Source organism: Hippoglossus hippoglossus, chromosome 21 (assembly GCF_009819705.1).
Source record: "Hippoglossus hippoglossus isolate fHipHip1 chromosome 21, fHipHip1.pri, whole genome shotgun sequence".
NCBI lineage: Eukaryota > Metazoa > Chordata > Actinopteri > Pleuronectiformes > Pleuronectidae > Hippoglossus > Hippoglossus hippoglossus.
The window spans coordinates 19,899,914-19,927,854 of NC_047171.1; the positions used below are offsets into that span (position 1 = coordinate 19,899,914).

Genomic DNA, 27,941 nt, shown 5'->3' on the forward strand with positions numbered 1-27,941 from the left:
AGGTGGGTAAATAAAGACGAATGGTTTTATTGGATAGTGTATCTGTACACAGTTACATGATTGGTCCTTTAACTTCACTCACTTATATGTCCTGATATTTACAAAGCCTAAATCTACATGTGAAAAAAAAGCAACACTCAAAAATACTCGAGAACATTAAATACAGTTTGAGCTCGTTTTCACTGGCCTGTAGTTTTACTGTCAAACACCAGAGTGCAGAATAGAGCTGTTTTTACTGTCTCGGCCCTGACGTCTGTCACTACTGAGCGACTCATTTCAGATTACAGATTCTCAGAATACAGAGGTTGATCAGATGTAGAATTCTTGGTCTTCGTCTTCGTCTGCTTCTTCCACCGGTGCACTAATAACGCTGCAACTGTCAGACTGGTTCATGGACACGTCGCTCAGGGACGGGGCGGTGCTCGTGGTCACACTGGTGCTATGGGGATACGACCACAGCAGGGTGGAGGGAGTGCTGTAGGTGGGGAGGCTGTATGGAGTCCGGCCTAGTGTGGCTGACTTGTAGGTGGTGTTCTCAGGGACGCCAGGAGAAAGGGAGGGTCCGATGTCTTCGGGTGGAGCAGATGACGGCCTACAAGTCTGTGGCAGGTTGGATTTGATGTACGCAGACACCACTGTGAAGTCCACACTGTTACCTGCATTTACTTGGTCCCCCGAGTCCACGTCTGTCTCCTCTGCACCAACCAGAGCGTCCACGTTGAGCCGGAAGGGTGGGATGAGGGAGGACCTCCGGTTCAGGGAGTGGCTCCTGTGGTGGGGGCTGGAGGAGGGCCCAGGTGAGGATGAGGTGGAGCGAGAGCTGCCGGAGCCGAGGTTAGGCAGAGAGAAGAGGGAGCCTGAGCAGTGTCCCCTCCACTGGGTCCTCCAGCTGTCCTGATGGTGGCAGTGGGGCCACTGCTCCGGCTCATCTGGCTCCTCGCAGGCCAGCGGGAGGGAGCCCTGGGAGGTCTGGTGGTGGTGGACTCTAGGATGGGATGAACCTCGATGATGATACCGACGGTTCCTTTGGGAGGCGCCGGTGCGGTTGAAGGTGGAAGGAGCCGAGGCCGATTCTGCGACGGTGGACGATATGTGGCAGTGATCTTGTCTGTGTTTGAAGTGAGCACTTTGCACCTGAGTAGGAAACAAAAGGAAAACAAAGAGGATATGAACTAAATGTATATTTGAACTTGACTAATATGAGTCAGATTAATGTGCAGTTTAACCAGAGACAGCAAAGCAGCTCATTTTTGGTGGTGAAATCTTTATTTTTTCTAATGGAAGAAAACAAATGTGGAAAGCAACATTTGAAGTCAACCATTTGACATCTTTATCAACTCTGCCGTGGAGATTATGTTTTTATTGCTAATGTTCTGTATGGTGGTGTAGGGGCCAAGGAAGAACCCAGGTTTTTTTGTCTGGACCAATTTATTTAATTAAGATATTCTATGGGCATTTTCCACCTTTATTTCATTGATAGGACAGTGGATTGCAATTGTGAAATGGGAAGAAACAATGAGGGAAGACATGCAGCTATGGTCCGGGTTAGAATCGAGCCCGTGACCGCTGCCGGAGGAGTCAAGTCTCCGAATATGCACCAAAATTCTATGGGTTCCTTCTTGGCCCATGTCTTATCCTTACACCTTCATGGAAATCTGTCCTGTAGTTTTTGCGGGATCCTGCTGACAAACAAACCAACAAACACACAGAAGCGGAATAATAATCTCCTTGGCGTGTGTAATAACCTACCAAGTCCGACGAATAATATCTAGAACCGTTATTATCTCGTTGAAGCTTATTTTTTTAAGTATTGCACATGAATCCTCTCTGCAGGGTAGGGGGGGAAAGGGGCTACATCTCAATTCCATGTTTCCCTCACTTGCATCTTTTCCTTGCAACCTAGTTCCTCCTCTGATGATACAAGAAGTCCCGACACCAGGAATTAATCTTCGTCTCAGGTGATATCTGCCTCTGACAAAGTCCTCAAGGACGTGTATTTAAATGCCTTCCTCATATAACGGTCTTAAAGTGTGTCCCTGCTCATGTCTTACTCCCTATTCACAGATGAATGCAGAAATAAGAGCTTTGAGACTCCCTTCAAGATGGAGCGCTGGAACAATTTCCCCGACCAAAGGAAGAAGGGATCAAATAACGGAACTGAGATGTTGCCGGGGTTTTCCTGAAGAGTTCCTCAAAGTTTTCCCTTACACCATACAACAACATCCCTCGCTATAAACCTTTCCAAGCATACTGGCACATTTCTCAGTTATTCTTGTGCTTGAATTTTCATGATTGAACTTTTGAAATAACAGGTATATAAGATTATTCTGCTTTCTTGGACCAGAGCATCACTTCATTCTTAGCTCTGTCTGTGCAGTTGAATATGAGGTCACAGGGGAAACAATGAAAAGACCATTAAAGGTTCAGTGTGTAGAATTTAGTGAGATCTAGTGGTGTAGTTTCATGTTGCAGCTGAACACCCCTCACCTCACCTTCCCCTTCCAAACATGAAAGAGAACCTGTGGTATCCTTCAGTTGTCACAAAAACTGAAAAGGTGTTTAGTTTGTCCAGTCTGGGCTTCCGTAAACACTCTCTCTCTCTCTCTCTGTAGAGAGGACACGCTCTAGATGCCCATTCTAGGGTAAAGAAAACAACAATTCGTACAATTTAGATGAAACACTAGTGAAAACATCATTATTTTATGTTAAGCGTCTGCCAATAGATCACTTTCATCTCCACACTGGACCTTTAAACTCCCTCTGTGGACTTTCAGGCAACCAGGCGCTTCACACTCCAGGGGAACCCCAGGGTTTACAGAAAAGCCCCCACATGCCCCCTGTTCTCAGCCCGACCACTTCATGAATCACAGCACAACAGCTGGAGAAGTCATTAGTGTCCAGAGGAGCCCCGAGTACATCGCACCTTCATTTATGCGCCAAAGTATCACAGACCCCCAGTTCTGACATAAATGTGAAAATGTTCGTTCATAACATGCAAGGCAGCTGCAGCAGTTTTGATTTCACGGCTCCGTCAGGTCGGGTTCTGCTCTGTGTTTTCTTTCTCTGTGAGTATTGAAAAAAAAAAAAAGATGCTGATAGTTTCTCCATGTTTTCTGTCCTAACGTCTGCTCTGTCGTACGACTCTGCGACCAAACAATACAGGCAGCGGCAGGAACTTTCCACACGGCAGCCTCGAGGCAATTATTTCCAAGTGCTTCGAGGGCGGAGGGGAGTTTTCAAATTTCCATATGTTCAGATTCAACAACAATAAATGTCCTGGAAAAAAAACATTAAGTGTCCAGAGAAGAGCTGAAGCGTGATTTACCGGATCCTCCTGACGGACTGAAGTCAGAAAACAACTGGTGTCTGTGTTCCTAATATTAACAAATACTCTCACTGATCATGACAGATTGAATATTAACTTATAGTGCAAATAACTTCAAATTCACTATTTGAGAAATTCACTGTGTAATATGTAGAATTTGCTACTTTTCTGTGTTTTATGTGGGACGGCTGTGGCTCAGAAGATAGAGCGGGCCATCCACCAACCAGTCGATCGGTGGTTTAATGCCCGGCTCCTCAAGTTCGAATGCCAAAGTGTCCTTGGGCAAGATACTGAACCAAAATTGGTTCAAATTGAAACAAAATTGCTCCTGGCAACTGTGCCAGCGGTGTGTGATAGATGAAGCACAGTATATAGAAGTGTTGTATGAATGTGTGTTAATGGACGAATGTGGCTTGTACTGTAAAGTGCTTACACATACACATATACAGTCCATCCAGCCAGTTCTCCATATATGCAGATATAAATAAACGTTACAAAATATACATCCTCTGTATGTGTAAAGCTCTTTTACGAATTCTTTACTTGACAAGACAATTTTATTGATGCATCCCAATCCCAGGAACGTATATAAATATGTTTATGTGCGTGTTTGTGTGTGTGTTCTCTCTCCCTGCTCTACATCTCACAGGCGGTTCTTCTCTTCTCTCCTCTGCAGAACACTTCCCTGCATTTATCTTCCTCTCACTCTCTTCTTCACTTTTTCTTTCCTCTTCTGTCACTTTTCTTTGCTCTGAACCACGATGTGTTCATACAGCTGCATACCTATCTGTCCCATACAGGAAGGAGGAGGCGGTGTTGTTGTTGTTGCCGAGGCTGTGATTTAAAAGAGTTACTGTGTGTGTGTGTGTGTGTGTGTGTGTGTGTGTGTGTGTGTGTGTGTGTGTGTGTGTGTGTGTGTGTGTGTGTGTGTGTGTTTGTGGTTATCCCAGAGAGGCTGCAGATCCACTGCACATTCGTTATTTACTAAAACTCTTTCTGTGCATGTTCGGGTGAAAGCCTCTTTCTGCTAACACAACGTGACAGGATCTGTCCAGTTTTCTGTGAGGACGACATGCTGCAAGGCTGGCGACGAGCTGCAGCAGGGGGTGCTGGGTAATGAGGTTGCTGACATGGCGATGATCAGACCTTTACTCTTGTAAGCTTTAGTTATCTTGGGATAAGCCAGGTCAGCCGGAGATCTGACCCCAGTGAGGCAAAAACAGCAGAACTGAACATTAATCCTCAACTAGTAGTATTAGTATTAGTTGAATATTTGATTTGTAGGTCAGCAGAATATTCATCTGAAATTATCACTGATTTATCTATATGATGTTCCCGATGGGTTAGGGTTTTTCCAATAGTCTAATGTGTGACCATCCAGAATCTAAATATGTGAAGTTTACAGGCAGATAAAACAAAGAAAACCACCAAAAACTTTTCGACTGAAAGTAGAAGTACAAAGAAAAATTCACATTTGAGAATCTGAAACCAGGGAACCCCTCCCCCCCCTTCTTGTGATTAATCAATTTTAAAAATATTTGATGAATAATTTTCTGTTGAGTGACACTAATCTCTGCAACTCTCCCAGCAAGTATTTGAATAATTGAATAATAATTAATTTATTCCCTAATATCAGTATCAACACCAGCCCCAACAATCTGTATTGGGCAGGCTCTGATACAAATTCAAATGAACGAGCTAAGAGAAATAAAAGGTAATGGGGAGAAGGGAAGTGAAATCAAACATCCAATCATAGAGCTTAAAATGATTGTTGTGCTGATCAAATTGAAGCTACAAAATACTCTGTGAAATAAATCTGTACTTCCAGATTCTCTCAGTTCATATCTTCTTCTTCTTTCTAAAATATGTGTGTTGAAAAGTGAAATTGGCAGATTTTTTTTATTTTTTAAACAAACCAGAACTGTTTTAAATACCAATGGAGCAGCACATGAGTTGAGGCCAGGTGGCAGCTAAGCATCATGCATATGGTCCATTGTCATGACAGATCAGCTTATTGTTTCCCTCAGTGCTGTTCCAATCCCAGTAATGGACTGCTGCTTAATCCAATTGAACTTTCAAAATGACTTATCTTCCACTGCCTGGACACAGATCCTCTCTGAAACTGATACCCTACAGACAAGGACCATTGTGTGTGTGTGTGTGTGTGTGTGTGTGTGTGTGTGTGTGTGTGTGTGTGTGTGTGTGTGTGTGTGTGTGTGTGTGTGTGTGTGTTGTGTAATCGCCATGACGCAGTTACAGTAGATAAAGTGTGTTCGTGCAAACTTTTAATAGTCTGGATGTTGAAGCCAAGTTGAGCTAAGAAGCTTGTTATATTTAGAGATTCATAGAAACTTATTTTAATAATAGAAAGTGATGTGTGTGTATATACATAGATAGTATAGTAAATGGTAATTGGTGGATGTCCTCATTAAAAAACACTGAAGCTTCATTTACTGCCTCCCGTTATATTTGAGCGTCCCTTCTAGCAGAATCTGAAAACCCTCTCACCTGCAGGAGGATCTTGTTTCCATCGTAGTCCTCCGTCTGCCAGCGGACCTCGCTGATTGGGCTGCAGGGGTGCGGCAGCAGGGGAACCAGCACTCCAACATCCCGTACCCTCACCTCCATCACCGCTGACTCCAGCACCACCGGAGGCTGACCTCGAGGGAGCCTCTTAAACGACAGCTGGATCTCCATATCTGGGTTGGAGTAAACTACGAAGAAGCAAAAGTCCTCCTTCTTCTGCGCTACCCTCCGCTGAAGCAGCAGCATGTACAGCCGCACCATGTCCACATAATTCTCATATCGGCAGTAAACAGTAAATCGCACTATTTCTTTCCCGTAATGCACCTGTCGCACGGCCCACAGCGGTGTTCCAGGAGACAGAGTGAAGAAGTCCTGGCTGCACGGCGACAGTGGAAGCATCCGCTGGCCATTGCTGACTTTTTCAGTGTGGTGGTATCTCCATGGTGGCCTCTGCAGAGCGCGGTGCAGCATCAGTATCTGCTCCTCGCCGCCGTAAGCCTCCTGGAGGAAGACGATGACTGCTATGGTGGGCTGGCAGGCTGTTGCCTGGTCGCCATTTTGATGGTGCTTGGGCCAGGGCCGCTGGGAGACGGTGGCCCGCTCTGAGACCCTGAAGAGCTGCAGCTCGGGGTGGACCCACGCCAGCACGGCATCGGCAGCTCGCTGCAGGAACTTGCCCTGGCCGGGGTCGGCAATGAGATGGACACTGACGAGGAAGGGATCCTGGAGCTCGCCCATGGATAACTCACCTCCACATACAACATCGTCAAGACAAGAAAATAGAGGGAGGGGAAAAGAGAAAGAAGAGAGGGATGAGGAAAACATGGGGAAGAGAAGAGAAGAGCATAATCAATCTTTCTGAAAGAGAAATTGCAACAGGCAAGAAGGGAGCTCGAAGAATGTGTGTGGTCTGACAACAGGCTCACATTCAATGTTTTCAAAATGATTTCTTTCTGCAATATCTGTGACTAGCAACAAGGGTACAGTTAAGTTTGGGGGAAAGATCCACAGCAAAGGTGGTTGAGGAACAGTTTAGATTGAGCAACTAAAACTAAAATGTCAATCGTCCGTCACAGACTCACCCAGAATAAATTGAATCTGTTCTCCTCATTATTTTCTCTTTCCCACTGTTTTTCTTTCTCTTCTTTAAAGGAGACTTAGGATGCTTTTTTCAGTTTTTCTTTCTCTAGTGTGTTATATAGGATTTTTTGAGAGTGTAAAAGTTCTGCAAAGTTAGATACCCCAAAGTAAAGGGAGCTTCTCTCCTGCGCAGAAAACCACTCGACAGTGGCCCGACTCACACTGCCGCATTATTGTGATGTCATGTGATGTTACATGGCCCTAATTTGCATATTGTATGACCAGTTGCTCGTCTAGAATGCCGGGTAAGCGAAAGCAAAGGCAGCCATGGAAGCGGTTAACCAACATTATGCCTGATTTGATATATATATCTCATTTAGCTCTTTGTTTTTTCCTCCTTCCTTCTTCCCACAGACCTCTCATTACCTTCCTTCTCCATTTCACTCGTCCACAATTCACTCCATCTTTCTCCCGTTTCCGTGTTTACTCCTCCCACCCCTCACACATGCGGAGCGTGGAGCCTCTGTTGAGGATCATTAGTGCCATTAGGAGGTCATTAGTGAAGCCAGAGGAATGTTCCAAACCACAGCGGTGGCGATGCATTCAGGTGTAGCCTCCTCCTGAACCCCCGACCTAGACAAACTCTGCACCCTGGCACAGGTACTGCAAAAACTACCGCTGACGTGTTCAGTCAAATCAAGACATTGCTTTCATTCTTACATGTCACATGTACACACTCTAACAGTGTCTCCATGTTCTCTCTCTTTTCTTTTGTGAGCACTTTCCCTGCACTCTTTATCGGACATCTCGGGGGATTTGACCCATTTCGTTTGTGCTCGGGGCCGTCTGGTAAAAGACACACAGTCTTCTTGTCCCTGGAACAGCAGAGTGTTTGACTGTTGCCAAAATGCCTCCATGAAACAGAGAGGCCAAACAGGGACAGCTTCTCTCTCATGAGTCCCTCTGGCCTTTGTGTAAAGGACACTTTCACTTGACCAAAGAGGTGACATTTTCTAAATGGTTACAGGGAAACATTGCTAAAAGGCCATTAGAGGTGTTACGACACATGATGCACGTGAACAGGATTTACACTTTGATGTATTAAAATATTTTCAACAAAGTGTTAATGAAAGCAAAGAACTAAAAATTAAGGTTTTTTTGGACAATGTATTTAAACCTGGTTTAAATGAATTTGAATTGCGATAATATGCTTAAATATGTGTTTTCTCACAAAGTCCTTGAATGTCTGAACAGGTTGAAATGGTGGAAACAGGTTTTGTCTTCAAGGACCCTGAGTCTTTATTTCTTCTTAATTCTTAAAGAAAAAATAAATATGGCAACATTTTTAGGCTGCAATTTAGACCATTGAGAGAGTAGAATGTTTTTTGCCTCCACCAAGAAGGTTAAATTATTGTTCTTGTTTGTTCGTTAGTCAGCAGGATTACGCAAAAAAACTAATTTTATAAAAGAATTGAACATTGACCAACAAAATAAAACCAATTCCATTATGACATGTGTTTTTCTCAGCGATGGCTTCTGTTTACAGGTATTTCATGTGAAAATGTATTGCTGATAAGACAATATTTTAAAATTGTTAGATACCGAACCTACAGTAAATACATTTGATCTGATTCAGACTCGATCAAATGGCATCAAACCTCAAACTCCAACAACAAGTGACATCATGTGGCTCAGTGTGTCTAATGAGATAAAAGACGGCAGCATCGAGGCAGATCCGCTGCGGGTTTAAGCTGCATGCCAGGACATTTATGTCCTGACACACACACACACACACACACACACACACACACACACGAAGGGCCATGTTCATTAACGTCTGCCTGATCCCATTAGAATCAATGTCCGCCTCCCTCACATGTATCAGGCATTAACTCACCAAACACAGGGATGATAGGGATCTTTATAGGTATTTACTGTACAGTACATTGACCTGTCACACACACAATCACACACAGATCTTGATTTATCGTGACTAACTTTAACTACACACGGATCTTACAGTATTTCTGGAGTCAGAGCACATGAGCCGAAAAGGAACCTCCACTTCTCATTTGGACTGATAATAGACAATAAAGCAAACAGAGTGGCGAATTTGAAGATATGATTAATTACTCTTGTTCAGTTTCAAAAATGTCTTTCCCTCCCAAACTATAAATGTCTAAAATAGCTCAGGTCCTTGATCTTACATTTCCCTTCAACTCGTTTTTATTTAGCTTTTTTTCCACCTGTTTGTCTGTATCACTTTTCCTTATCTGACTCTCCAGCTCTACTTCATAGAGCTGTAATTAGGGCAAATATGCACTAACCATATGTTATAGGGACAGGGCGACACAAACTAAGTCCAGTTTAATTAACTGAATCCGGCTCGGTCGGGTTCATACAGTTAAAACAGAATCCCTGTTGAATTTGGGTCAGGCTCAGTTCCTTTTTTCTGAGGTTCGGATGAGTTCGGACATAAAAAAACGTGACCCGAGCCCCGATCTAATTGACCAATGAGTGACATACAGAATTTTCGAATCCACATTCAAAAGATTTACAAATCACAAATACAACCGGAAATTCACTCAGCAGCCAAATACACAATGTTCTGAGTTGTTTAATGTTTGGAACCAAATGTACATTAAGTCCGCAGGCTTTCCTTTAGCAATAAGGGGTTAAATGGGGAGCTGACACCGAGGAGAATACATTAGAGATTAAGTCACCCCAATGCTGTGAAGGGTGTTTGTGTGTAAAGCTCTGGAGGAGTGTGTCTCTAAGCTCTTAATCCACTCCCGTCTTCGGGCTGATGCTCTGACTCTGACCGTCTGCATACACACTACTGCATGCGCAAGACCATCCGCGACGCACACAAAATCTATTTGCTCCATTATGGGCAGGCCGGTCTTTTCTAATTCTCAGAGACTTTTACCTTCACTCTGTGTTTAAAGTGTTAACCGGCAACACATGCTGGCAGCCATATGCACGGATGATGACGTGAGATAAAACAACACGCCTTCCAGTGGCTCTGCACATATGAGAGTGATTAGCAGCGAAAACTCAACCAAGGCCTTGGAGCGTGTGTGTGTGTGTGTGTGTGTGTGTGTGTGTGTGTGTGTGTGTGTGTGTGTGTGTGTGTGTGTGTGTGTGTGTGTGTGTGTGTGTGTGTGTGAGCACTGCAGTCACAGCTTTAGCTTGGCCCTCCGTGTAAGTCAAAACAACTGAAGGAGGAAATTCAAGACGGGGGCCCCTTTTTGTCGTCTGGTTAAAAAAAAAAAGGAAAAAAAAAGAGATGCAAGGTCCAACAGTCATAAGTCAGTTTGACTTGTGCCAAGGAAATTAAAACATAAAGTCTTTGCTGTAATATTGAGTTCTTTAAGTTCAGTGAAACCACAGCTATACTTTTGTTTCAATGCCAAACACATAGAAGTTTTACTCTGATTGAGATTGAGCCAAGTCTCCTATGCAAACGAACTTTGTAGGGACAACTTAAGGATACAGCTGTGATATTCTGTTACTTTATAACAATCATCTGATCCCATGAACAAGTAGCGGTATTGTGCCATAGACTACAGGTTGTCTGGGCCATGAGGAAACTTATATTTACTCATTATATTGATTTTAAAGAATTCATTGAGGTAACCGGTCAGCAGTTGAAGAAATCAGTGCTTCTGAGAGGTCTACGTGTATTTTTTTTAATCACAGGAAGTAATTACAAGGTTAAGTTTTACTTAGTTATTTTAACCCTTGTCCTCTTTCTTGTGTGCGTCACAGCATTCATCTCACCGTCTCCTGATCGATCTTTATTAGGCACCGTTTCAGAGAATGCCAAGCACCCACGTGTGCCTGTATAAAGTCTAGGCAAAATCTATAATGATTTGATTTGATCAAACTTCATGGTGCTAGACTGGATCAACTGCAGGGACTAGGCCTCTGTCCCCTGCTCCAAACCGCCACCACCAATCAGAGTGTGGCTCCAGAATCTACTATAGAGAAGTGATGACAATGGTGAGAGAAAAAAAACCTTTTAAATATTAAGTAGTAGTTTGGACCTATGGGTTAAGGTTTATTTTGGGTGTGGCAGACGGACATTCAACTGGCAGTAAGATAAATCTGCACCCGTCCTCCAAATATCTGTCAGAAAATAATCCCCAACAGATGCACTATTTGTTAAATAAAGAATGTCCTGCTGTTTCAAGAAGCTTCTCGAGCTTTGAAACAAAATGATTGTCTTCCTTGATATTTTTTGACGATTACTATTTTCAGTAGGAGCAAAGAAATTGGCATGTGACACAGGGGGTATTGAGGTTTGTAATACTAAGACACAGAACAACACATTGTTAGCTTTGTTTTTTCATGGTATTTAGTGACAATATAAAACTACTCCTGCCTTGTCCTTATCCTAGCATTTCTCATATTACTGTCTAAGAGAGTGAGGCATTGAAATGACGACTGATATACTGCTTTCTTGACAGATAAAACAAAAATTGAAAGCTTCTGCTGGAGTCTCTGCTTACGAGCTGCATCTCTTTGGTTCAACATACACTGGGAAAAGTGCAAGTCTGCATCTCTGCACATAATTAAACTCTTGTAAATTATGTTGACACGATGAACGTGACGGAGAGTGTGTTTACTCTATCGTTCTGAAGACGCTGAGGAATATGGCTTGGTGTTTTTGTGCTGCGTAAGCAGGACCTGAAAATAAGGGGAATTGCCGACTTCCTTTCCCAGAGTTGAGTCTGTATGTGCACGGCGCCAACCCTCAAGTTTCACAGGAGATAAAAGCGATCAGACCATAATGTGGAGCCACCATTCCCTGGATCAAAACTGCTGCCAGTTTTAAATTAAGAAAGATTAGAGTGTTGGGAAAAGATTTTTTTAAATGTACAAAAAGATTCAAAATAGATCCATAGAAATACAGCCCAAACCCGCTGTGGTAAATTATTCTTTTAATGTGAATAATGACAGTCACATTATAGTTATCCAGTTATTTTTCTGCAATGTAGGGATTTTACAATAGGTGTCTGTGTCTACATTGAAGACATCACAGAAGGACCTGTTTACATCACAATTCTTTGATCTTGCCAGAGTGACATTACAATCCTGATTCTGGTTTTAAAAATCCTTTGATCTTGCCAGAGTGACATTACAATCCTGATTCTGGCAGTGTGGCTTAAACAATCCTTTGATCTTGGCAGATAACCTTTGACTCATAGACAAACCATTTAGTGTGAAGACAACTACACAATTTAGTAGGAAGACAACAAACCAGAAGAGCTTTCTTTATATTTTTATCCAGTGAAAACAAAGCTAAACAATGCATTGTGGAAAAACAACAATGCCTTCGAACACTTGCCCAACCAAGAGTAAGATGGAATAGATTATTATTTTAATTATATATTCTTGACTTTTAAATTTCGATGTTCTCTCAGTTATGTTGTCTTACCAGTTGATGTGTTTTCTCTTCTAAAAACAAATCAGAGCAATTCAAATTGCCACCCCAGCAAAATGTGACGGGAGAGGAGCACCAGATGAAGGAGCACATCCGCAAGCAAGAGTAAAGAAAAACACAAAAAAAGGATTAAAGCACACCAACATCGCGATATCAACATTGTGCATTTTAATTTATCTGACCACCGGTTTATGTGTTGTGTGTGAAGGCTGGAGATAGAAAACTTGCTCAAGGAGCAGGAGACGTTGAGGGACAGGTTCGCTACTGCTTTTCCCCTGCCCCATCCAGACCCTACTTTGTTGAAACAGTGCGACAATCTAGATGAGAAGCTGGGAATAGAAATGCAGATTCAAAAAGACTTGGAGAAAGAGGTTAATTGCCCATGTCACTACACAGCTTACTAACCTTTAGTTTAATTTCATGTTTATTGATATCTTGGTAAAACTACTTATATGTCATGTATTAATGCCATGAGTTTATATTGTGGGCAGATTGCAGAAATTGAGCTGAAAGTGGAAGAGCTCATGCAGGATGAAAGGGAGAGGCCTGACATGCTGAAGACAAGGAATAACTTGCAAACCGCGCTAGTCAGTTTGGACAATGTGAGTTACGAAGGAGCATCTTTGTCTGGTTAATAATAGTACGCAAGTGTTTATCTTCATGTATGTGTACAATGTACTTGTCAGATGAAGCAAGGCTTAAATATGCAACAAGTCGATTGCCAGTGCCATCGAGATGAGCTGGAGGAGATTCACAACGAGTATCTCTCATTTAAAGAAAGAATGAACAATCGACAAAAGGTCAGAGGTCACACCATAGGTGATATTTTTGCTGTATTCCCTGTTAATAACCTACTATTCAAGCACTTACACTGCTTTATTGTTCGGAAGTAAAACAAAATTCTCTGCACTTTGTGTTGAAGGAATTGGAGGAGATCCGCAGGAATATTGAGGAAACCATCAAGCAGTCCACTGATGCCGATAATGCGATGTAATGTCATAAAAAGTCCCCATGATCTTGGTTTTTGAATCTTCTCTATTCATCCATTTATATTGTGTATTCTAATTTCTACCTCAGGCTGAGGTATGAGTCCAATTTGACGATGATAATGGAGAAGCAAGATGATGAAATTGCCAGTTACATAAATTCGATGAATTACCTGGACGTGGAAGCTGCACATCAGAAAAAGCTGACGGAGTTCATTGCCATCAAGAACAAGAAGAGGGACTCACAGGTGGATGTCCATGAGAAGAAATGTAAGACACGGCCATTGTGCTGGAGCTAATATTTCCGTTTTCACACAATGTTTACAATAATGACAAGAGATTTAATAGTGACATTGACAGCTGTCAATCGGGATATTAATGCCAACATGTTTAAATCATCTAGTGAAAAGAAAATAGTGCTAATATTACTTTTGAATTAGATATCAACAAAAATGTACACTGTTGAACTGTGACTTACAGATTTTGTTAACTTCAGTTTCACATGACGGAGGTTAGACTTTGTTTTCATGTGAATGGTTTGTTTGTCCCAGTAATGGCGCTGAAGAAGGATCTGGAGAGCTATGAAGACTATATGGTAACTCTGAGGGGGGTGCATCAGGAGATCATCGTGGTGTCAGGCGAAGACAACGTGGAAACGGCACTTACCAAGTTCAACAATGGTAAATATTACCGACACAACCTGCCACTGTAATTCTCTCTGATGGATCCGTATCGAATCGGCTTTTATTTAATGTAGATTAATTAATAATTTTTTGGCATGGATTGAGTAATTTTCTTCATAAACTTAAATATCACATGATTAACCATGAATTGACACTACATAAATCTAATGTCCCACTTTGATAATGATTTTGAATTAGGACAAACAGTTAAAGAGGACTTAAATTGATCTCGTTGTTGTTTCCCTGTGTAGAGGAGAATCGATACTTTTTACTCCCCACGGATGTTATGCACCAGGAAAAAGAGGTTCTCGACCTGAGGACTGAAATCATAGAGGTGAGTATATATTGAACTCGGGAGCAAAAATCCGTTGTTCAGCTTAAAAAAAAATTGTAATGTGACATTTAACAATATATTAATATATCTATATTTTCAGTTTAGAAATGTATGTCCTATAACATATATTCTTGATCGTTAACACGGATTCTGCAGCTCCAAAACAAGCTGGACCATCCTTACCCTGAAGATTTGCCGGAGCTCGATCATTCCTCTGTGATGAGTGACTTGAATAAAAAGCTGGAGGAGGATGAGTCCCGCACTGAGTCCCACAGGCGCCGCAAAAGCGCCATCATCAAATTCTTGGACGACATAGTGCCAGGTTTGGCAACAGTTTATTTTAGGGGTATATTTTTTCTGAATCTGGTAGTTTCCTTCATTTGATGGTAATTTAATTATAGGGGAAATAGAAACACAGCTCAATTAGTGTAATCAATGAATTCCAATGAATTTGTCATATAAACATGATTGTTTTAGTCAGATGGACATGCAAATGTACAAATTATGCAATTCAACATATACAAAAGACAGTATCTAATTGAAAATGTATTCATGACTGAATATTTGCATTGTTTTAGTTGTGTTGTTCCAATGACATTTTCCCCCCCTAAAATTACAAGAAATTGCAGACCTGTAAAAAATAGTGTGTGTATATGTATATATCTGCATAAAGCACCAACCTACATATAACACACATTAAACTTCTCTTTTTTCCAAAAATTCCATAGGAGTGGAGCGTGCCTGCTCTATATTGGAGTTTGAGCCTACAGGGAAAGGGGTCATGCTCGATCATCACGAAAAAATCCTCCACGATCTGGATGTGGTGGAGGAGAAGACTACTGAGCTGCTCGCCATTCAATATTACCGCAATACTAAGGTTTTTTTTTCTCTCTCTCTCTCTCTCTCTCTCTCTCTCTCTCTCTCTCTCTCTCTCTCTCTCTCTCTCTCTCTCTCTCTCTCTCTCTCTCTCTCTCTCTCTCTCTCTCTCTCTCTCTCTCTCTCTCTCTCTCTCTCTCTCTCTCTCTCTCTCTCTCTCTTACTGCCTCTTAGTTGTACTTTGTAAAAATCCCACATCCTTGTATCATTTAATGTTTGTAGGATCTGGACGAGGACTGCAAACCAAGCGATTCGACCAAATATCTTCTGGGTCAGGATCCAGAGCAGCTTCAGCAGACTACCAGTGGCATACACCGAATTGAAAGGTCGGCCTTTTTTATCTGTTAATTTGGAGATAGTCTAAATATTGGTAATGAAATCTTTAAGTACATTTTAAACTCTTGGAACATTGGGTTGACGATTGTGTCTGTGTTGGTTCCTCAGTGAGGAGTATGATTGTAGTGACGATGAGTGGCCACTTTCCCAGGAAGAGATCATCAAGCAAGTAAAGGACGGGGTAAGTGCTATTCTACACTTGAGTCTTTATGTATAACAGGGTCTCTGCAGGTTTCAACAGGTTTAAGGCCTAAGACGTAATTTTTAACATATTAATATGTTATGTATATAAGACTTTTTAAGGCCAAAGACGCAGTCGTCATGATCAACTGTTTAATGTACTTTGTTTTTGGGTGTGATGTATAGATGCATAAGGAGACGGTTGCAGTTGAGAAGGCAGAGGCCAAAGCTACAGAGACCGCTCCTCAAGAGCAGAAGCAAATGAGGGAAGATGTAAGTGCAATTCTACACGAGTCTTTATTTATAACAGGGTCGCTGCAGGTTTCAACAGGTTAAATTTAAGACATTTTAAGAGTAATAAGAATAAAATGTAAGACCTGCATCAAGTACATTAGATATTAAGGAATATCACATTTCCAGTATTATTTGCACCTCCTTATAATTGAAGACGAGGTGCGCAGAGGCATAACAAACCCTCCATGTTAGCTTGCAAACTAGAGAGTAGGTATCGAGTTTTTTCCCACAGACAAGCAAAATTTACTGTCCAAACATATTTAAGACCTAGTACGTAATAACATATTTAAGGTCAAAGGCCCTGCTGTATAATTTACGTTATGATCAACTCTTTAATGTACTTTGTTTTTGGGTGGGATTTATATTGCAGCATGGGAGTATTGTAGTCAGGAGAGAAAAGCACAAGTGTCCAAAGAACATTGCTCAGTGGCACAAGCAAGTAAAGGAAGAGGTAAGTGCAATTCTACACTTCAGTCTTTATTTATAACATGGTCTCTGCAGGTTTCAACAAGTTAAATTTAAGACATTAAGACCAATATGAATGAAATTTAAAGCCTACGTCAAGTAAGACCGATATGAAGGAATATCACAGTGATGTCTCAGTGAAGGCCTAGTACGGAACATTTTAACATATTTAAGACTTTTTAAGACCAAAGAGCCAGTGGAACTCTGTATAATTTACGTCATGATCAACTGTTTAACGTACTGTTTTTGGGTGTGATTTACCAAGGGGAGGGCTGCAGAGAAGGGGACCCTTGCTGAAGGAAAGGAGGCAAAGAAGAAGAAGAAGAAGACGAAGCACTGATCTGATACTGGTCCAAGTACGAGTTGAGAGCGCTACATGGGTCCTGAGATCCAATCACTCAGCCTATCCTGATTCATGACTCCCTACTCCAATCCCACTTATTATCTATTCATCTATCTATTGTACCTTTCTGTCTTTGTTTAAAATAAAAACTAGAAAAACAAAACATGTTCCACTGTACAGCTCTACTCACAGACTGCAGTGTGTTTGGAGTCAGTGAACGCACTCTCACTAACTCGCCATCACCCGCAACAAGGTCGACGAGACAGAACTACTTCAATTAAACCGTTAACAAACAGCCAACTGCAGCACATTTATCTGAGATCTGCCTCATGCTCCAAACCTCATTACTGGGGACGCACATTTGGAAACACTCAACACGAGCTGCCTCGTAGCAGCGCCTGGATCAGTATGTCACATTCAACTAGGCAGAAAGCACCGGGAGTGTGTGTGAGCATGTGTGTGCTGAGGTGTTACGGGTGGTCCTTGATCCATCAGGTGCTGTTTAAATTCACTGCTGAAAGCACCGTGGCTGACATCACTGTATGTGATTTGGCGTGTGAAGGGATACTCAGCGGTGTCGTTCTAACAGACAAGAGCATCATCTTCTAAGAGAAAAGATATATGTTTATATATATATATATATATCCTGGAGGTTATTGCAGAAATGGGTAAAGCCATGAATAAAGGAGATATGATGCAATTAAGGCGACCAAAATCAAACGTCCTTTTGACTTGGAAATAAATTGGGGCTTTTGAAAAACATTTTGGATAATGCAAGTACAGTAGTAAACAACATATAAAACAGAGCCATTTTAATGAAGAATTGCAGTAGCTGCTTTCAGACATGCACTGAACTCCAGAGATCCTCCGTATTTTCACCAGAAGCGGTGTTTGGGTGAACGCAATTGTCTGAGTGAGAGCCTCCCGACTTTCTGCCGACATGAGGCTTTTTCAAAATGAATGAAAAGAAATATCTCTGGGTGAAAAAGTGCTGCCAATACGGTACTTCCTGCCTCTGAACAGATAACCCCCTGCTGTGCTCTGCATGTTTGAAAGACAAACTCATTTCATTTAATTAAATCCACGTGAGGGCGGGGAGTTAAACTTTTGCAGGACCCTGCACTTTCACCAGCAGTTATTTCATCCAGCAGCTAAAACTCATTAGTGTGGGTTGTTGTACAAACGTAAAATAATGGAGGTGGAGTAACTTTCATACACATGTGTTCCTGGTTCTGCTGATACGAGCTGAAATAACAAGAGCAGGTCCTCGGGGGTTACTGGACTGCACAGGCAGTCTGGACCGGCCCAGTGTTTTTCTCTGTGGTGAACTCATCGTTTTGACACAGACATGAACGCACCACGACAAAAACGATTAACATCCACCGAGGGCCAGAGTCCGCAGACATAAATTACACAGTAATCTGAACATTTTTGAGTTGAGTGGTTAACTCTAACCAATGAGGGACCAAGGAATGTACTAACACCATTATTGTTTTTTACAACCAGAAAACAGCTATTTGATGAACTCACTTTCTGTTAATAGCTCTCTCAGTAGTGGCTTTCATTTTCCGAGTCTCCACTTCATCCCACTATGCAGAAATGAAGCCAAAATATCACAGATACAAACGCTGCCGTCTTGTGCCAATTATTTAAGGACTTTTAAGCACTTTTGGAGTAATTAAAACCTAATTAAAACCAAACAAATCAGAAACATGAACACTTGAACATACGACAGCCTGATGCGAACTACCTAAAATGACAGAAACCATCTTTGAGAAAAAAATGATTTAACGTGAATTTGACATTTTAGTTTGATCCCAACCACTAATATGGAGTACGCAGGGTTTATGTTCTATACTGCAGCCAGCCACCAGGGGGCGATTGAGACACTTTGTCCTCACTTTTGGGGAGCAGTCATGTCAGCCATCTTCATGAACAGTTTAAGAGGAGAAGCTATAGTGACTTTCAGGGGACAAAAGAACATGTCTATGTCCCATCCGCTAACACGGAGGATGTGGTGTTTATTATCTAAACTGCAGCCAGCAACCAGGGGGCAATCGAGACACTTCACTTTTAAGAAGCTGTCTTGTCGTCTATCTTTATAAACAATATGGTTTACTCATACACAAATATACGTCTTTGTCTCAGCGCGCAAACATCTGCTGGTGACATGATCCCTGGTTATAAACGATCCATCTTATCTTCAACTCTGTAGCACAAAAGACTCCCTGAACGGATTTCTTTTATTCACTCTTTTGAAATCTTCCTTTCATTCCCGATATCTCTCTCAGGGAGAAATGTTTTCACAGTCTCCGTTTTCTCCACCATCACCTGCAAAAGTTTTTTCTTCAGCATCGACACAGGCTCTTGTGTAAATTTTCATCTGCTCGTGATAAATATATCCGAAGTATTTTCTTAGTTATTCCAGTGTGAGAAATGATGCATGTCCTGCTTAATTCTCTGTTAGTATATTTGAGTGTCTCTGCTTTGTTACAGTCTGACCTCTGTGCAGCTTAAACACCCCCCCCCCCCCCCCCCCCCCAACTAATTCAAAAAAACATTCATTACTCACAAACACATATAGGTACACACACACACACACCGAGAGAAAACCACTGAAGGCCAGGCGTCATCAGGTCATTCTGGCTGAATGCACTCGTCTGCAGTGACCTACAGAAAGTGAGGTTGTGTGATTAGTGTTTGAGGGTGGGACTCACTTGAAGCCTCTTGAATTCAAACCTATTAACCTTCTATTGAAAGGTCAAAGACGCTGCACACAGCAGCTGCAGGCAAAACTAAAAAAATGAAGACAATTAGGGTTAAGGACTCTTCTAACACGCGACAGTTGCAAAAATCAAACAAATCTCTCTGGGAGAAAAAGCGATGCCACACACGTAGAAGACACCGACAAAAACATCAAGAGAGGTTGTGGTGATAAGAGTCAAAGCCGTTGTCGATGTGCTGTAAACAAAATCACGTGATCCCGCAGCGGAATGAATACGTTACTTCTGGCCCCTGTCTGCTGCGCGACCCCTCACCTGAATCCAGCAGATTATTTGTTGCTGTCTGGAACGCGTCTGAACAGAGATACCCAGCCTGCGTTAATGTGTGTTCATGTTTACTCTGCAAGTGTGAAAGGAAAACTGAAAGTCTGGACCCAATTCTCCAGAGCTCCTCCACAGGTCATGTCTGAAATCGGTTATACAAAGAAATTATAGCTTGGTAAATGGATATTAAGTTCAGTCCGACACTTCAAGCCACGTTAAAGATCAGACAGCATTTTGCAGAGGCTGAACAGTGAGTAATTTTTGGGGGTTTAATCAAGTGGCTTTTTTAAGTTTGACTGAACAAGAGAATATTTTTCATCTACAGTTCAGCGCACAAACTCAGCAGAGATGCTCAACATGTTTTTACATCTTCATTGTAAAACAGATCATTTGCCATTTGAATCCATACAACTTCTCTTACATAGGACCTACAGTCGAGTTATGACCTCGGTCAGACTGACGTTGGTAGTTCATCATATCAGTCTGTCTCCAGGGGGCTTATAGCGGGTCTGAGTTCAGGTCAAAGGTCAAGGGTTAGGACCACCTGTATAAACAGGAGCATGCTCTATACCAGAACCTAAATATACTTCTGTGGAGGCGGCAGACACGGGAGACTAATGCTGCATGCATCTTTGCAATGAACACATCAGTGCAAACAGACGTGCATGAATACACACACACACACACACTGAGGACAAAAACAGGCAGCCACACACGGAGCTCAGACACATTCATATTTTCTCCTCTCACATCTTTGGAAAATCTGTCACCACAGCTGTTTGCTTCCATCTGTCGTCCGTCCCTTTGACAAATAAACCCAGGAGGCTCCTTTACTTTGTCTCTCTGCTGAAGGTGTATGTTTTCATAATACTGAGCCTAAGAACTAGTATTATACCTATTTGAAACCTAAGTTAGGAGGTATCAGCAGGTTTTTTTAAACGCAGATAAACCCACTTTTTTTCCGGTGAGTTACGTTTGACGTCACAAATGTACCAGAAACCCAACATTTCCGAAACCTCACCGACACTCCGATTAAAAACCTGTCTACTAGGAGCTTCAGCAGCGGTGTGAGGGAGAGGAGCCCCCCTTTATCGTGGACTTATAACTTAACTTTGCAGAACTTTTTCATTCACATAAAGAACTATATCACACAATAGAGGACAGAAAAACTGTGAAAGCATCATATGTCTCCTTTAAAAGTCATTATTCAAGACATGTTCCCTGATGGACAATAAAGTCATACAAAGTACACAAAGAACCTGACAGCCAATCATACACAAGTATTATGACATAAATCACATGTGAATCACATCTAAAACTGGTCGTCTGGGTGTAAATATGTGAGAGTGGCATGATGGGTAAAGTCCTAAATCACACTAAGTCCTCAAGTACTGTAGTTCTAATGCAGTAATCTCCTTCTGATTTTGGTCACAGCGCACATTTTGTTCCCAGCCTGACCTCCAGTCGGGAGAGACAATAGTGGACAGGAGCTCAACTGATACAGAAATGACACAGGAAATGTGAGGGGGGGGGGGGGGGGGGGAGTGTGTGTGTGTGTGTGTGTGTGTGTGTGTGTGTGTGTGTGTTTGGTCCTATACTTCCTGACTTGCGAGTGTGGTGCGGTCAGGATAAGGCAGTTTCCTGTAGACCAGATTAATGGAAAGAATATTGGACATTATCCCCCCCATTGTGAGAGGAGGGATGGAGACCTGGCGGCAACCAGACTGGGGAGGGGGTCACGAACTCTGCAAACACACATCTTCACAATCATACACACGTTCGCACCAAACTACACAAACACACTTCGCACATATATTAAAGCAATTTTAAAGTAGCCGATCCTAACTCTGTGACTAAAAGTGTGATTTGTGAAGGGTTTGTGATGAATGCTACATTTTGGACTTTGCTTCTGAATAACTCTGATGAACCAGGAGTTTTGTTGTTTACAACGTGTCTCGATCGTCTGACGACCCGAGAATCTTTATGGTGACATCACTGCATTTGTAATCTTCATTGTTACTCATGAAAAAAAGAGGCCTGATCCTTTCACAATAAGACCTAGATTGTAGTAAACCAAAGTTGTCGTTTAAGCATGTGTAACTACTTTATTGACTTATTTGATTATTAGAAAAATTGAAAGCATCATCTAAACGCCACTAGAGGAATTCTCTTTGTCATTAAACAAAACATATCACTGATTGCACACAGATTTAGATTTTATCTTTAATTGTGGTTGCCAAATTATTTTCGTCATACTTTCCTGGAAATTTGTTGCAGTGTTTATCTCAAGGCAGAGCTTATGTTTGATGCTTAGTGTTGATGCATGGAAATCTGAAAACCATTAGGGGACTTTTGTTTTAATTTATTCCAATCAGGGGGGGGGTGGGGAAATCAGCATTTTATAATTATTTTTCTGTGCTGGCCTAAACATGTGAACTGTACAGTCTTTCCAAGGCTTGAATTTGTTTTGTAACCTTCACTTTTTTACTTTTAATTGCCACATGATAATGATAATGAGTTACTCCGTCAGACAATAAAGTAAAAGAACCATTCCATGTTCTCAGAGTTCTATGTCCTGCTGTTGTTATAAGGTCATCCAAGTCTGTCTGTAATTCTAGGAACAGGAATTGGAAATTAGATGTAGCTACAAATGGTGTGATGCAGTGAATTTCATAATTAATTTGCCATTCACTGTGTATTCAGCATTTGTTCGTATCAATAAATACTAAATGGAATAAATGAAATGAAGGGGGCATCTGCAAACCTCCTATTTTTGAATGAAACCTAAATTTATCAAATTTAATCAAACTAAAAATCTGAGCATCAAATCTCAATTGAAAGACTAAAAACAACCACTTGTCTTTTATATTTTGTGTTGGAAGAGCTATTTTATTGATTGATTGATGGATTATCATTTGTTGATTAATGACTTGGTCTAAGTATGCTATGTTAGAAAGATGGACAAAATAATATGTCGAGCAGACACACACACACACACACACACACACACACACACACACACACACACACACACACACACACACACACACACACACACACACACACACACACACACACACACACACACACACACACACACACACACACACACACGTGTTAATGGATATATTTTGTCAGTGTGTATCAGGGAAATAAAGTCCTGCTCCTGTGTGTGTCTGTGTTTCATGCTTCATGTCGCCAATGGTTTACTTACTGCTCGTTGAGGACAGGGGACTGTAATCAGACCTGCAGCGGAACGATGGACAGAGAAAAAAACAGTGGAAACGGACGATGGGGACAAAGACAGAGAGGACAGGAAACAGAGAGAGGAGAGTTTATATTACAGCATGAAGTGCAATCAACATGATTTACAGGATGACACACTCCTGTTTCATATAAAGTGCTGACATCTGGCTAAACAGTAGGAGAGGTCCAAATGGAAAGGTCACAGACGTTTCACTGCAGGGATGAAACACAGGGACATTCTCTCAACTACTGTTTCCACTGTTCTGTGTTCAAGTACTACTTTTGGGTACTAGTATTATACTTGAGTATTTCTGTTATATACCATTTCGTACATCTGCTACACTTCATTATATTCCAGGAGGACATTTATTCGCTTTTACATATTAACATGTATTTGATGGCTATGCTTATAAAAAACATTTTATTGGTCCATGCCCCATTCACTAACATGGAGGAGGTGGGGTCTATAGCCTATACTGCAGGCAGCCAACAGGGGGCGATTGAGTTGGTTACCTTCACTTCTGGGGAGCCATCATTTCTCTTGGGATCATTAATATCTCTCTATTTCATCCACCTTTTTATACAGTCTATGATGGTAATGCTGTGTTAATAGTGCACATTTTCAAGTTGTAAATCTGAAATATTGGGAGTTTTATACATTGACAATATCTTCTATTCGGTCATAGGATTTACCAGCAACTACGGGAAGCACGATGATAAACTATTGGCCTTAAGATTGGAAAAGGGCAAACAGCTAGCCCTGCCTGCAAAGCACTATTCAACTATGACTTAAAGGATCTTGTTTACGGATTTAATGATTAGTACGAATCATTTATTTTTCTCGTTAACATTTGTTTTTGTTTGTAGCTTCCAGAAACCAGGCACAATACGTAAAAGTACTAGTTCGTAGGTATATTTAAGCACTTGACAGAGCCAGGCTTCCCTATAACTTCCAATATGTAGTTTAATCTACTTAATTTACAGACATGAGGAGTATTTATCTTTTAACCTAACTCTCAAAGTTTTCCTTAAAGTAAAGGGTCTTATTTTCTCGCTTCTGGGAACGCACACATACACTCTTATTCAAACGGGTCTAATCTAAAGCTCCCATCTTTGAGCTGGGACAGGAGCAAAATTTGATATCCGCTAATCTGATTTTCAAAGATTAAAGTAAAAAAAATGTTTTAAAAGTCTGAGAATTTTTGCAATTCCACAAATATCAGAGCATGCAACAGGTAAGAGACATGCACTGTATGTAACGTATATAACATGCACCCTACATGTTAGAGCCATCTGTGAAACCTCAGCTCACACGTATACTACACATCCTGAGAATATTATTCCCACGGGAGTCAGCTGACAACCACAGACGATTGCGCGCACACACACACACACACCCTGTGACTCTGTCTCTAAACTAATAAGGCCAGTGGAGCTGCAGGACAGCGGGAAACAGAAGAACAAGTCTGTTTCCTGCAACAGGCGGTTATCAATCTAACTAACGGGCATTGGCACAGAGAGAGGAACGCACGAGAGAAGAGAGAAGCGAGAGGAAGCAGAGGTGAGCGGAGAAAAGTTAAAAGGAAAGATGATTGAGGGACTGCAGCGGGAGAAATGTTATAAAGCAGATATAAAATGAGCGGAAGGGCCGAAACTCATAGGCTTGTCCCTTCATGCACCAAGAAAAAACGACAGAATCTTTCTCTTGAAGGTTTATGACTCTTTGGAGCAGAGTTGGAGGTATGAGTGTGTGCAGTTGCAGCTTTGTTTTGATGGCTCCCTCGGGTGTGTGTGTGTGTGTGTGTGTGTGTGTGTGTGTGTGTGTGTGTGTGTGTGTGTGTGTGTGTGTGTGTGTGTGTGTGTGTGTGTGTGTGTGTGTGTGTGTGTGTGTGTGTGTGTGTGTGTGTGTGTTTGGCAGGATTCCCTCTGCAGTCCTGGTTAGCATCTCACTTCCCAGTCTGGCCACACTGCCTCGTTTCATCTCCACCCAAAGACAATAAATGCAACGTGAAGCGAAGACAGGCAGCAGCTCGGTCATGCACACCAGGTTCGACTGCACAGAGACCTGACATGAGTCTAAAGGGCTTGTTTTACTCACATGGAGGTGAACAGAGGCAGGTGTCTGTTGTTTGATTAGGGGAGGGGTGCAGGAAGTGAGAGGTGGGAAAGAGGAAGAAAACAAGACGATGGAGGATGAGGACAGAAAGAAACTAAACATTAAGCAATAAATCCTCAGACATGTGAGCGTTCCAAAACAATGACTCATAGTGATGTTTTATGCTCTGCTGCACAAGTTCTGGTTGTATTCAGAGAAAGATCATCACAGCTTTAAGGAACGGATTGATAGTAGGAGGTAGAACATGAAACACCATCTTTGTGTGCCTAACCAGTTAATCCATCATCCGCCATTCTCTGTCAGGTTTCTGGTAAATATTGCTTTGAGGCTGGATTTCATGCCGTTTTGATTACTAAATTACAAGTTTTGCCCAACATGAGGTCACAGAGAATCTATTTAACAGGATTCAGAATTGATAAATGATGGAAATGATTATTGATTCTCCAAATTGTTGACCATTCATATTTTATCACCAATTTTGGCACTATACAATTGTAGGATCAACTCTTTGAGATATTCTTCTGCGCAGAACTCCTACGTGCGGAGGCGTTGCCAATTCATTTTGATTGTGGTGACGTCAGGCGTTGCCGAACTGCATTGTGGTTCCGTTGCTTTCGCTTTGCTTGCGCTGAGTGCTGGAGGAGTTGTGCAAATCTTAAAATTTGTTAAGCGGCAGTGCAGGCAGTAGCCAATGAAATTGAGTTTAAACAAATAGCCAAATAAATACTAGTCAATCAAATCACGTTAACGTAAATACGGGTCCTTCCGACCATGAAAATGAGCCTGGAGAGACGAGGCAGCTGGTCAACCATGAGAAATGTCTGTGTTCTCTTTAGCATAGCATTGACAGCTAGCATGGCATGTTAGCATGAAAGCCGGCTAGCTTATGCATCCTCAGAAGTCTGTATACTACAATACTCAGACAGGTGATTGGATGGGAGACAACTGAATCAGTGGATGTGGGAGCTGAACAGGAAGTGACACAGTGGAGGATGGGGTTTCCTCTCACATTATTTCCACAGGGATCTGTTCTGCTTTTCCAGTTTTTTTTGGTTTTCCCATGAAACAAGCTCCCTCACACACATTATGATGTTTGGTTCCACTTCACAGGTTTGGTTCCACCTCTAACAGAGGCCACACATGAGCTCTGAATCTTTATCTCCATCATCTTCTCAGGGACAAGAAAGGAAAACTGGCTACTTGTCTGAATAAGGCACGTAAATGATATCATAAGTGGCCATTGTCCAAGCTTTTGTTGGTTTTAATTGGATACAACCCTATTATTTGTATTTCTCCTTTGCCTCTGTGTAGAATCTACCTGTGTATGAAATGTGCTTTATAAATAAAACGTCCTTGTCTATAAGAAGTTATATGAACACAGATGAAAAATAAAACATAGAGAAACAGAGACTGCGCTTGTAATCAACCATCAAAACAAGACATCTAGGTATGTGCTACTGCTAATGATGGTGTCATACAAGGCTCTCTCTCTCTCTCTCTCTCTCTCTCTCTCTCTCTCTCTCTCTCTCTCTCTCTCTCTCTCTCTCTCTAACACCACAACAACAACAACAAAGCCACATCTAGAAGTCATATATAGCCTACCACAGGAGAGACTGATGCACATCTTTGTTTAATGGCTGAAAACAGAGTGAACAGTACAATGATTCATTTAACTCTTTTTTGTTGAATTAAGCTTTGAAATAAGTAGCATGTGGTTGTATACTCTCATTAGCAAATGAGCTGGTGATTAAGACTGAACTTTCCACCAAACAATCAGATTACACCTCCTCCATATGTCCTCAACAAACATCAATTACTGGCAACGGGATGTAATCCAAGAATATGACTCTGGACTAATGGTCTGATGTTTATTGAATTTGCTCACAGCACACTGTTAAACAATTTAGGATCCACCAAAATCCTTTGAAAAAGTTGACAATTGAATTATTTCCTCTTTATCTGACAGCTCTTGTAGCTGCATTTAAATGAGAAATGTTAGATAAAGTGCACTTGCTTTAATTCGGCAGTAAATATGAGCATGAACAAGACTCAGCTTGGGAATGTATAATAGTTTCCACAATGGAGGTTAAAAAATCCTTAGAATTCCATCTTACATCAAAGGCAGGAATGTATGAATAATGCATGTGCTGTTAATTCCAAACATGCTGAGATGTGTCACATGTCAGAGTGATTTCTGCTCCACTCACCCTCCAGTTTCGGCTCCTGAATCCACGCAGTCATCTTCTGCTGAGGTTTTCTCCATCTCAGAGGTTTAGCTCGGCCACATTCAGCTGCATGGCTTCACAGTCCGGGTGTGACGAATGAAACGAGACATTCACAAACGCGATGCGGTTCAGGCACGAAAGTTAAATGCCGGGACAGAGAGTGTGACCTGCCGACCTGCACTGATCGAGTCTGCAGAAACTAACTGAAGCAACAGGAGACAAACTGATCACTGCTGGTTCACTGCGTCAGCTGCTCTCCGAGGTGCCTTCAGGAGCCATGGGAATTACTGCACATGTAGCACATTCACTACTGAAGTTTATAGGAATTTCTAATTTCATCAAATCTATTAATTGCTAATGTCTTACAATGCACTGTTCTTTTACTCTTTACTATTGTTTTTTTTAATTCTCTATTTAACAATTTAATGTT

At 41.7% G+C, this 27,941-nt stretch overlaps 1 protein-coding gene across 3 annotated transcripts; it reads right to left on the reverse strand.

Annotated features, from left to right (window-relative positions):
- Positions 1–7: 7 nt before the first annotated feature.
- On the reverse strand, positions 8–27,817 carry LOC117755174 (protein FAM124A). 3 transcript variants are annotated; one of them, XM_034574736.1, is made up of 4 exons: positions 27,494–27,817; positions 23,139–23,170; positions 5,834–6,600; positions 8–1,134 (listed from the first exon to the last, which is right to left on the reverse strand). In XM_034574736.1, the coding sequence occupies exons 1-4, from the start codon at positions 27,547–27,549 to the stop codon at positions 310–312; spliced, it is 1,680 nt and encodes a 559-aa protein (XP_034430627.1). In that variant the 5' UTR covers positions 27,550–27,817; the 3' UTR covers positions 8–309. The 3 variants fall into 3 exon arrangements, with proteins under 3 accessions (XP_034430627.1, XP_034430626.1, XP_034430628.1); XM_034574735.1 differs by having other exon boundaries at positions 5,834–6,609; XM_034574737.1 differs by lacking the exon at positions 23,139–23,170.
- Positions 27,818–27,941: the final 124 nt, after the last annotated feature.

Excerpts from the sequence above, each read along its gene's own strand:
- LOC117755174 (XM_034574735.1), bottom strand. The coding sequence starts at position 27,549 with ATGGAGAAAACCTCAGCAGAAGATGACTGCGTGGATTCAGGAGCCGAA. Across the intron at positions 23,171-27,493 it reads TCAGGAGCCGAAACTGGAGG|GTCTGATTACAGTCCCCTGT; the intron begins GTGAGTGGAGCA and ends GTTCCGCTGCAG. Across the intron at positions 1,135-5,833 it reads GAAACAAGATCCTCCTGCAG|GTGCAAAGTGCTCACTTCAA; the intron begins GTGAGAGGGTTT and ends TTTCCTACTCAG.